Raw genomic sequence first — 13,005 nt, 5'->3', positions numbered from 1 at the left:
GCAGTTTCTTTGGAATTATGATTACTTTTTTTTAGAGTAATGGCAAACGTATATAAAACTAACGTACATAAAAATAAAAGATGGTATTTACCTGCGTAAACACAATTGGTACCGAAGCTATAAGGGAAACACTCCAAATGGCAATTATTACCCTTCGAGCTTGGCTTACAGTACACAGATAACGCGATTTTACCGGATGAATAATGGCATAATATCTGAAAAAGAAAGACTTGAATATGTAATGTATTCCAGAATATCTAAATGTGAAATCTAAAATATAAGATTTAAGCAATTAAATAAGCATCCCCTATTTTTACAGAGAACTAAATCAGGTGTAGGAATTATAATTGATGACGATTTTCAAAACGATATAAAAGAATGAGAATGCGTATCTAAAAGAATACTGACAATAAAAATAAAATTGCAAAATAAAACTAAATATAATCAGTACATAGCCCAAAGGAAGAAAACCCGAAAACGGAAGTTGAATCATTTTATGAAACGTTAAGGAAAACTGTAAAAATACATCACCACTGAATTATTAATATTAGCAGGAGATTTAAATCCAAGGATTTGAAACAATGTAATACCAGGAACATGCCAAAGATTCAATGAAGCAATTGAAATCTCAAATGGAACAAAATTACTTCAGTTTCGTATAAATAACGAATTTAGAATAAATAATATTTTTTTTAATCACAAAGTCAATGCAAACTAACGTGCAGAAATGACAAAGAATATGTTTCTATCGTATATTATATAATAAAAATAGAACAGTAAAACTAGATGAAATATTGGATATTAGAGTTCTAAGAATTTTACGGAGCACAGAAATAAGTATGCAGAACTGTTCGAAATGAAAGAAAAAAGAAATTAAATTTGTGAATACATAAATATATCAGTCATAGCAAGTAACCAATGGGAAAAGTGTTTTACGAAATTATGTGAAGGCGAAGCAAAATCCAAATGTCACCAATATTACAGACAGAAAACACAAATGAAATTGAAATAGACGTTAATTTAATACAACCATCATCTCAAAATTGAAAACCACGGAAATCAACTGGAATTGATGGAATTTATAACGAAATGACTAAAACATAAGACGTTTAATCAATCTTTAAGAAAAGAGATGAATGGAGGATGAACATTACAATAGTAGTATTGAAAAAAAAAAAAGAAAATCTGAACTCAAAAACTATCGAGGATTAAACTTATTGTGCGGTATCCTGAAGACGTATGCAAAAATATGAAAAAAGAATCAAGATTAAGTTATAACGATAAACATGGAGAATTCCGTAAGGTAAGAACGTGTACCATATTTCTTGTAAGGCAAATAATAGCAAAAGCGATAGAATATAACAAACTAATATTTACGTATTTCACCGACTTTGAGAAAATTTTTGACAGAATCAGATTATGGGATGTACTAACATCAAGCAAAGCATTACTCAAAATAATCGAAACGATCAAAGATATATAGGCAAAACAATGAATGTGTAATAAGATATCAACACATAAAATCAATAACATATGAATTTGATTGAATCTACAGATGATACATTGCTTGCAGGATATAAAGATGATCTCCAATGTTTATTTAAATTTCAACACTGTTGAAATTTAAATTTATTTCTGGTGATATTTCTCTGGTGATATTTCCACGTGTGGAAATATCAACAGAGAAGTCCAAAATAAAAGAATTAATAAGATATAAACTGAAACTAAGTGGAAAAATATTGGAACAAGAAATGAAATTTAAATACCTAAGAACACTGTAAACGTTGGAAATATAAACAGAGTAACGTGTAAAAGAGCAATTCCTTTAAGGCTAATAAAATATCAGGATATTTCATTTCAACTGTATGAAAAGTAAACACCTAACAACAAACAAAAACAAAAACATATAAATAAGTAGTCCGATCAATATTAACTTAGGTTAAACACGAATAGAAATGTAAAATACGATAAACAAATACAACATGCGATATAAAAAATCTTAAGAAAAATAGCTAATTGAATAAAATTTGATAGAATAAAAAATGAAAAGATTTAGGAAGAATGTAAGTTACGACCTATAAGGGAATGTGTAAAAAAAGATCAGAATGGAATAAATAAATTCGTAGAACGGATTCAAACAAAACAGAAAAATTATTTTTTAGGAAGGAATTGGAAACCAATGGACAAATTGCCTCCGTTGATTTATCACAAACGCAACAAGTTGAAGCTTAAAGAGAAGAAAATAATCTAGAGGGCGCTGAAGATGTAATACTTAATACAGTAATCATGATGATGACGATTTAGGAACTGAAGATTTCTGCTGCGAAATGATCAACTTTACTTTCTATTGAATTCGTTGTATCAAGTTTAAAAGTGCTATACGTGAAGTCTAGAAAGCTACTCTAGAAGATAATTGAAGCAAAGAAAATGAATTTAACGTCTCATTGTGCACTTTGGATAGAATTACCATCTCATTAGGAACCTGAATGCTTGTCTTGAAATAGAATACTTGTGTAGTACTTTGGCAAACACACTCGCTCCTACGGAAAGACGCTTTTCAGTAACGCTTTTAAGATAAAAGCTAAACGCTAATGTTGTTCCCTTCTATGGGTAAAACTTGCGAGATTTTTAATGACTAAAAAGGACTTCTAAAGTAGTTCTTTCACTTAACCACTAAAGAAATTCACAAATTCATTTCAAACTTTATCTCGTTAATGGGGAAATAACTAAATCAGTTCATGAATTCAGCGTTTTTTTATGGCATGGATAAAATTTCCAGTAGCTGGAACTTTGAAACAAATTTAGCGAAACTTAGAATCCAAAATTTCCAGCCTGTTAAAAATACACGAAACACTTAGTTCAATACAATTCTATATTATTTAGGCTACTTTTGGGCTATATTTTAATGTTATCTATTTAAGCAAATAAATAAATCAGCTGATACCTTTTATCCACATAAGGAGTGGGTGAGGCCGTTTTAACCTATCTAACTTTTCGAGACAGAGGGGCAGTTCAGTCGACACTTGCAGCCAATCAGAGATGTCTGGCCGAAGACTATTACTAATTATACACAAGTGCCGCCATCTTGGGTCTGTAACTCTAGCACAATATATTATTTGGCGGAAATAGTATAAGTTCTAGAATCAATTTTCTTGAGTTTACGGGACAAAAAATCTCGAGTTTCCAGGAGAATAATCCTTCTTGTTCACGTCTGAGATCGACTAACTCGGTAAACGGTCGGAAAATAGGGTTAGAAAGAGTCCCTCTAGTCGACGACTGCATTCGAACTCAGACGGCTTTCTTCAGAGCAGCCTAGCTTTATGGATGTAGACGTCAATTTTATAGCACTACACTGGTCATTCTAACTAAATAGAGAAATGTGTGTTAATAAATATTTCCCACAGAAAACATCTGAATAGCTGAAGTGTTTGTTTTCTGTTTATAGACTTTTTTGCATATATTCTTTATCGCAGAATGAATACTTCTGTTTCAGAAAACGAAACACATTGTCCTCCAATATGCACTGAGCCCTCTTTAATCCCATTAGACAAATTCAATTTCAGAAGCACGTAGATTAAATCACAAAGAATGAAGAAATGAATTGCCATGTATGATCAGACACATCGAAGCAGAATGATTCTTGATCCAAAGAATGAGCTCAAAGCGTTAGTAATATGAGCTATAATATAGCAGTTTGCCATCGCCTCTTCCTCAAGCAGTGTTTATGATATTTTAATTATAATGTGTTCTGTATATTAGGACGTTATTGATAAAATAAAAAATAAAAATAAACTGCACATTAATATCTTGTTGAAAGTGTGTCCCACTTTCAACAAGAATTAATTTTGCATTCATTTAATAAGTGTGGCTGTTTGAATTTGGATTTTGTCTATTAACGATGTCTTTTCTCTTTCTTAATGTCTCCGTGCATATTTAAAGATGTATTTAGTATAAGAATTCTTACAGATTAAGATGCTCAAGTATCTTATTTTTTAAATACTCATTCAGTAACTTCACCTTTCGACACTCATGGAGGTCAGTGTTAGCACAGAGCATATGGTTGACACATTCTGGACGTAGTACACAAACTTACAGCAGAATTCGCCTAATGTCCACGTGAAGGAGAACAGTTCTGCAAACTAAAACAAATAAAAGAACGTCATGTTATTACAGAGAAAGTGTTTATGTTTTAAATCTGTAATTAAAACTGATTCTGTTCTTTAACTGCATATTCAAAAGACAGCCGTAATTATTACTATCCAATTACTATCCTTTATAATACAATGTTAATAACGAAGATTTTTTTTTTTTTGCAGAATATACAGCGCTACCTACCTTCACAGGTACACATATTAAGATTACCAGAAGATCAGCAGATGCTAAACTTGCTAAGAAAATATTACTTATGGTATGCATGTGACGATAGCTGATTACCGTGTAGATGATGAGGATGTTGCCAAGTAGTCCAATAATTAGGGTAACACCGTAAACCACGGTGGTTGGTATCAAGTCTTCTAAGAAGAAAGTATTAATGGCCTCATCGAAATCATATTCGTAGATGGGAGTTGAGTTTTCACCGTTGAAGTCTGAGTTGGTAGAATTGTCCAACGAAGACATGTTGAAAACCACGCCCTTCATTGCCGAACCCTGAATTGCTAGAAGGAAAAATTAATCAGCAAAAGTAACATTTGATTATTGATAAGTCCTGTTTACTCAGAAGTGAAACCACTTCTGGTTAAGCATGTTAAATAAAAACATTATTCAATTACATTATTCAACCAACCAAATAATCTATCAGAATAATAACAAGAAGCAGAATGTGATTAAAACGAAATACAGAGCATAACAGGTAGTTAGCACAAGTTATTGAAACAGCGCAAAATAAAACTTTTTTTTGTCTAAAAGAGTCAACAAAACTTCTTAGGACAAAAACTGTTCTAAGTGAATGTTATTTGAATTTTTTCAGAATCATTAAACGCGTGAAATCTCAGTCTCCCTAACAACGATACTTGTTGATGATAGTACAAAATATAATGATTAGATTTGTAAATGAAAAGAGTCAACAAAACTTCTTAGGACAAAAACTGTTCTAAGTGAATGTTATTTGAATTTTTTCAGAATCATTAAACGCGTGAAATCTCAGTCTCCCTAACAACGATACTTGTTGATGATAGTACAAAATATAATGATTAGATTTGTAAATGTGAACATTACTAGCGCTATCATGGCTGGTCATAACTTTCATAGCAACTGTAACCTGTTTGTTTAATTTTGCATGTGTGTCTTCGTAAGGTATTTTCTAAACTAACATCGCTGCGAGCCATTGCAAGAAAATATGTTAAATGTCTGCATCTCTTTGCGAGTCAGTGAAACAGAATGCACATTCTACCTTTAGCTAAACTCTCAACCCCCAGTAATGAGCAGTCTGAAAAGATTACTGCGTCCCTCGAAAGGCATTTTACGGACCGACTAGCAGAATTGATGTGGCAGATAGAGTTGTACGAGAAGTAGTGTCATCACCTTCTCCGGGCTCTCTTGTCATATTAACGGCTCTCTTGGGTCTACACAGATCATCATTCTGTTCCCAGATTCATTGGTTGTCCTCTCTACAGACAGTTGAAATGAAATACTTCATAACTTGTGTTCTATCCCCGCCTTGGAGCTTGCATTAACATTAAGAAAATGGACGACTACTGTCACCACGGAAGAATGTCTTGTTTTGGACGACAATACGCTTTCCTGTTTTATTTGTTCTTCTTCTTTTTCTTAAGAATGTTTCTTTTGTTGATCTCTGGAAGATAAAAACGTGTATTTTTTTTGCGTTTGTATACCCTCAATTATTTTTTATTTTTATTTCGTGAAATTCAGAACTTTATACAAGATACTTTTTTATTTATTTCATATTAACAAAACATGCCATTTAAAAATATATGTAATGGTAGATTTCTTTATTTTACTTCTTAGGACAAAAACTGTTCTAAGTGAATGTTATTTGAATTTTTTCAGAATCATTAAACGCGTGAAATCTCAGTCTCCCTAACAACGATACTTGTTGATGATTTCTTTATTTCTTTATACAAGATACTTTTTTATTTATTTCATATTAACAAAACATGCCATTTAAAAATATATGTAATGGTAGATTTCTTTATTTTACATTTTTATAACACTCAAGCCGACTTATGGATAAAAAGTATCAATTCATTTTTGTTCATATCCATGTTTTCTCAATTTCAATGGACATTTCGCATTCGTTTAATTATTAAAGTAGAAACACGACAAGGCTAGTAAGGGTGGAGTAGTGGCAATCGAGGCTGAAGAAGTTTACGAAATTCCGTAGTATTTCATGACATTTATTTCTTCGTAGGAAAGACTTAAATTCAAATTCCGTACGTACATGAAGAACCTTTTCAACTGAAGGTAAGTTAGCCAGTCTCATGCGAAGGTGACAGTGTTTTTGATTCTATGAATTCGGATTTTTCATCCACAAAACAGCCAAACTGGTCAGAAGAATATACGCAATCCACAGATATAATTATGGCCCAACTAGTGAATTAATCTGTGGAATAATTTAAGTGATTTAATTCTGAAGGAATATGTGGCATACGTAAAACCAACGTCTACATTCTTAAGCAAGATGTCTTGATTTCAGCGATTCAATATATCACTTAAATCTAATCGTATATTAGGCCAATATTAGGAAATAAGATCGCTTAATATTTGTCTTTAATAATTTTGGCCGGTAGTATATATATTAAATAATGCAGTTGTATAAGCTTCCCTTTTTTTTAATGCTCTAGAAACCATCAAGTCACATCACTTCTTTAGGAACCAAAGAGAGCTTTCAATTATTAATAACGTTCTGATGGTATTTGTGATCTGTATGCACGGCTCGTGCACGATTGCTGCTTATCGTGTACTCAATAGAAAAGTTTGTTGCTAATCGGATCAAGACACCAAGTTATTCTCACAGAGGATAAACTAACAGCTGTTGATGTCATGTTTGCTATTGATTTATATAAAGTTGCCAACAGCAATTGGTTTCCAGGCAGAGAATCGTGTCGGAAGTCCATAAAAGAAAGAAAAAACATCGACTAGAAAAATACTGGACACACTCTTTTCCAGGCGGTGAGTTTGTTACCGAAAAGTAATGGAAATTAGTGAAGTTTAATGGACTGCATTTATCCTAATATTTGGGATGATAGACACAAATACGAATAAAGAGAATTTGATGCAAATGGTTCTCAATTTTCCTGAATTAATATAGATAAGTATGTAGTTAGAGAAAGTAACTAAGCTAAAGAGAGAGAAAAAAAACAAAGACTGAGAGTAGTAAAATTCTCATTCATCTCTTTGAAATGTTAGGTTAAGATCTTATAAACTTGGAGCACTCAATCGTCTCTGCATATTCTATTGTCTCTCAGCCGCGCGTGTTCTTTTTCAGTTTGCCTGTATTGAGGGAATGAAAACTCCACACGACTCGTCATAGCGTAGGAAATAGAATTAATCAAAATGTCGCTGAAATATTCTTTTATCCTCACAATAAAGATTAAAGTCAAAAAGAGAAACATATAGACATCTCCACACCATACCAGCACACTTGACAGATAGTAAATGAGACACTGCTAACTTTCTCCTGGCAGATGTTATACTCAAGCATGTTCAGCTGATTTGAAGAATGCGTACCGCAATCCACCATTCAGTACAGCTATCCAACTACTTAGGGTCCAATTAAGGCGAGATCTATTCCATGGTCAGGCTTAAGCATTGTTTCACTTTGTGTGCAACAATTTTGTACGGAATTTTAGTACAAACTTCTATGTGGAGGTAGAATTACTGGTTCAGAAGATCAATGATGCATCGTGGAAAGAATTCAGATTTCTATCCATTTATGGTGGTTTGTCATTGATCCCAGAATAAAACGGAATCCTTTCTTAGAACAAGATGTAACCATTACAGAGAATTTTATACATCAGTATGCAGCAAGCAACCTTATTTTTTTATTCTGGAGATGTGAATTTCTCTAATTATCCTGAACTTCGTTTTCCAGTTACTGAAACATTTATAAATCTATCTGCAAGAAGGAGAAAATGACACTGTAACGTTCTAGCCCATTTATGAAATTCAAACATTTTATTGTCATTTTCAGTTAAGATTTCAGTCAGCTTACTCCAATGCACGGAATTATAAAAGTGTTTTAAATGGTAAAATAATCCTTCGTGATGTATTAAAGATGACTTTATTGAACTGTACGAACGCTCAAAATTACAGATAACAATCAAGAATGTATCACTTGAAGAGTTTTTTTGTTGTTAATGATGTTATTAACTATTCGTCTGCTTATCCACGTTTCCTGGTTGATAATATATAATCATATATCAACTATGTTTAATTAATGGTAGCAATCAGAACATTAATGTTATTTATTTAATAATCAACAATGATAAGAATTAACAATAATTAACGACAACAATAATATGTATTTTATAAAATACTTCGAACATGAATTACATTCAATATTTATCGATGTCTAGAGAATTAAAATCGCCCTTACAACCAGATTAGACCAGAAATGTTTGGCAATTGTTGAAACCGAAGAAAACTGCGTATTTTACCATACGTTGCAAATAACAACTTGGTGTCCATGACGTACAAAAATAGAAGAATGCTTTCTTTCTCTTAGAAGTTACACTCGATTTCTGTTTCTTAAAGGCCATTCAGACAATAATTAAGAGAATGAAAAAAAGTCTTATAAGGCAGTATACGTAAGTACTTACGATGCTGGTTTTGATAACTGACACAATATATTAATCGAATTTTGTGGTATACAACTCGCTCCTGGAAAACAATGAAGGTTACCATGGTAACCTACAGATCAAATAATATCTCGAAAGGCTCGTTTAACAGCGCACAAATAATATTCGTGTGTGTGTGTGTGTGTGTGTGTGTGTGTGTGTGTGTGTGTGTGTGTGTGTGTGTGTGTGTGTGTGTGTGTGTGTGTGTGTGTGTGTGTGTGTGTGTGTGTGCGCGCGCGCGCGCGCGCGGGCCTGTGTTTTCTGTGAATGGAGCATTGTCATCGATGAATACGACAAGCTGTGCGTGCCGTGTCTAAACTGCAGTCGAAACGAGCTGCCAAGCAGTCCTTGTCGAATTTTAGAGTAAGCACGAACTTAGGAGTCAGTGATAGACGGCAAGCGACAACGAAATACGCGTATAGTTGAAGAATTGTCGTTAGTGGAGACGGATTTCAAAGGTTATTAGCGAATCTTTTGAGGTTTTGGACATTTCTTTGCAGTCATCTAATTTTTTACACATCATCTTCAGTCAAGAAGTGCTTTCAGTTTGTTTCTTATCTTGCCTTTTTTTTTCTATTCAAAAAAAAATTCTGTGTTCAAGTCAGAACTGTTTTTTTAATCCGTGCTTTTTTAATATTTCGATTTGCGATATTTCATTAATTCGCTGTTGTTTAAATGTATCGAAATGTTTACAAAATAAACATAAACCAATTCAAAGTCTCTTAATTGAACATCGAATTCGACAGGTGTTGCATTCACAAAACGTAACAAAAGGCCCTTAAGAATATACTGTATAAGACTGAATATCAAAATGTATGAACATTTTTTATCACTCGCTTTATCTTTGTTAGTCCGAAACTATAGAAGTTGGTATCGGAATGACGTTTTACTTGCTTTGCTAATATCTACTTCTGAAGAATTCTGAGGACGTTTCAAAAGTATAAAGCAATCTTATGTGAAGAATACTATTCGTGCATAAAGCATAAATCGACACGTCACCATTAAGGACTTTTATTTTTTCCCTCCTAAAACACCCAAATAAACTCGCTACGGAAGCTGACAGCAAAATATACTTTCCTAATTAAGAAAGTATATTTTGTGTAAAATATGAAATCCATCCCAATCCTTTAAGTTTCTGATACCTGTTCTTCATTAAATCTTAATTTCTTTACAATTTGATATATTCATTGATTCCACTTTATCTACTTAGATTTCATCAGGTTTTCACGAAGCGGCTGACTGAATACAGTAACATCACAGGCTTCAAATCCTCTTCACAGAACGCATCACCCAACAGGGTCATATTCCTATCTTTTTTTGAAGGGGACCTTGTGGAATTCCACATGATGTCTATTAACCATTTTTCCCATGTCTCAAGTTACTGAAGAAATCATTACTAATTCGGCTCTTTTATGACCCAGTACGTGTTCATTTACTGCTTTTAAACTTCTAATAAGAAGGATTAGGACAGAACAATCTTGATACGACTTCATCCTCTTGGATAATTTTGAGTGTTCTGTGACTAGCTTGTGTGGTTTGATGAAGGAAAGCCTCTCCTCGCTAGGATACTTACAAACTAACTCAGTTTCAATATTCCTTGTAGAGAATTTCTAAAAGTCATAGAAAACAAGTGCTCCATGCTCAGAAATATCCGAGTTGGAATCCAGTTTAAAGCATAAAGATTCTCTATGCTTTAAACTGGATTCCAACTCGGATATTTCTGAGCATGGAGCACTTGTTTTCTATGACTTTTAGAAATTTGTTACAAGTGAAGAGTAAGGACGAATCCTATGAAGTTTGCCAATGTCCAATGAAAGAAGCTGATGAATTGTAATCTTTTTTTTTTTTTTTTTTGTATAGATGACTTCCCTGACTTGAACGTGTTTGATGGCCTATTAATCTCATAGAACCTGTGGGAAGAATGTGATTGAGAAGCTTGAAATTCTGCAAACTCAGCTGTGTTTACAGAATTTGTTTAGTTGTTTCCTCCCCCCATTGTAGAGTAATATAAGTAAATGAGTGATCATGATGTACAATTTGCAATAGAAACTGTGAGCAATCCTCATTTCAAATCTATTTGTATGAGCATTTTCAGATAGCGTATAGAAGTACGAGTAAAAAAAAATTAAACGATTTTTTTAAGAATTTTTTTTTATCTAATTTCAGTCTATTCCTAGTAGTACATCATATTCAGATAGTAAAACCGTAGTTGATATTCAGCCATTTAATTCAACATTATATCAAGAAGATAATTTTTTATACAATATGCCTCGAATGGTTCTTAAACTATTTAATTGAGAAAAATTGAGAGGCTGCTGAAGTTGAAAAACTGAAAGTCTCTCTCTCCCTCTCTCTCTCTCTCTTTATTCAATGAAGAAAAAAGCGCGCATAACAGCCACCGATTTCAACAGCGAATGATATCTCTATCCAACCACGTTGTCCTTTACTGTGAACTCTTCGGAACAGATTACGACGCCAGCAAGTAGAAAGCAATCTTTTTCTAATCACACACAAATCTCAAATACAAACGTTTTCACTTTTGGTATTGATCGCACAGTTCGAATTAACCACAGTTTCATTAAACTATCGGTGTTTATGTTTGGTGTTGCAGATAACAGATAATTATGTGGGATGGGCTTACAAACATTAAGATATTAACGATGACTTTCAAAACGGAAGTATTAATATTCTGTTATCACTAATTACGGCCAGCAAACAAAATGAGTTGATCTTCAACAACCAACCATTCAAATTATGTGCACCAATGATAAAGCATGTAGCACAAAATGGTGATGTATAATGGCAAGGAATGCAGGCTCTTAACCACGCTACCGGTCAAGACGTCAAGTTAATCATGGATGCGAAGTGCATATTAAAATTGTAATACCATTGATATTACATTGAAATATATGGTGGATACGAAGCGTATGAGGATGCGTATTTGATCCATAATGGCCGGTAGGGTGGTTTTAATGAGTATTACAGTTCTGTTTAATACTAGAAATCGAGTGTAATCTTGACTTCTATCATCTGCCATATTCAGTTTTCAATCGCTTTCAAGAACTAGAGACGGACTGTGGATAACGTCATTAAAAGATGGAAAGTGATGATGAAAAGAAAGCAAAATACCTCTCACAGAAACATAAAGAAAGACAAAGCTAGAAAGAGGGAATTGTTGAAAAGAAGTGGGCTTTACGCCTGCTATGCTTTTTGAGCTCAAGAAGTACAAAGTGCCTTCATTTATAGAAGTTTGCGCCAGAACACTAAGCGGTGACTTCCATCCCCTCAGTTTCCATGAAAGTGTTGCTACGGACAGACAAAATATCATTCCCAACGATGCTCGAGTTGGTCATGCATGGTTCAAATTTTTCACTGATTGAAAGTCACAATATTTGCAAGTTGTACGATGAACCAACGCGATAGATAGCGACGTGCGCGTTTCAAATTAGTTGAGAGCGTTTAGCTACGGGGGGGGGGGTCTATCTGGAGGAGGTTATGTGCCAGATCATGGCTTCTCATTTGTTATGTGTTTTGACGATAATATGGTGGAGATTTTTTTTTTATAGAAGTTCGGTTCCGTTTTAAGGTTTCGGGTTTGCTTAAAATTACACTTGTTTAGTTTGTGTAACTGCAAATTTCAAATATTTCAAAATAAAGCAGTTCGTTTAGTATGTTTTGATTTTTACTCAACAAATGAGGTGACAAAATAAGTTTTAAGATATTCTCAAATGGTTTTTGCGATATGATAATGACAGGTTTCGAGTTTCGATCTTTGTTGATCTTTGAAGCCCACAAAGGCCTCACTGAAGCCCTCCTTGTGCCATTCTGGGTTCACCATTAAATATAAATAGGAATAAAATGTGAAAGGAACAATTTGAATCAGATACATTTGTTACTGCATGAATATTTACACAGAACACAGAGTCAAATATTGCTTAGAAAATCAAGATCTAACACACAAAACGACTGCCTCCTTTACGATGATTGAAACCATTCGTTTCTTCTTTTTTAAGTCATCCTGCATGCCATACTTCCCTGACAATCCCACACCAAACTTCGTCTGTGTGTGTGTGTGTCCACTGCAATTTCATGGTACGGTGAACTCATAAGTTTTCAATTAGCAATTTAATTTTCTGTTTTCAACATGATGGTGCCTTCCTGTTCTAAATTCATGCCGACTGGTCTGAAATTTCTTTAAGGGTAAGGCGAA

General features: G+C 33.5%; 1 protein-coding gene across 1 annotated transcript in view; it reads right to left on the bottom strand.

The window, feature by feature from the left end:
• LOC150100763 (QRFP-like peptide receptor) overlaps positions 1-13,005 on the bottom strand; it is a 39,212-nt gene that overhangs the window by 4,228 nt on the left and 21,979 nt on the right. The window contains exons 2-4 of the mRNA XM_090401606.1: positions 4,336-4,655; positions 4,018-4,139; positions 92-215 (exon numbers count right to left, since the gene is read on the bottom strand). Coding sequence (XP_090257732.1) covers positions 92-215; positions 4,018-4,139; positions 4,336-4,638 — 549 coding nt within the window. The 5' untranslated portion in view covers positions 4,639-4,655. The remainder of the gene's footprint in view (positions 1-91; positions 216-4,017; positions 4,140-4,335; positions 4,656-13,005) is intronic.

The sequence above is a fragment of the Typopeltis vanoorti genome, chromosome 12 (genome assembly GCF_054136105.1).
Source record: "Typopeltis vanoorti isolate ZY-2024b chromosome 12, IOZ_Tvanoo_1.0, whole genome shotgun sequence".
NCBI classification, from domain to species: Eukaryota; Metazoa; Arthropoda; class Arachnida; order Uropygi; family Thelyphonidae; genus Typopeltis; species Typopeltis vanoorti.
Note: the sequence above shows the minus strand (reverse complement) of the source record. Positions and strands in the feature narration are given on the sequence as shown.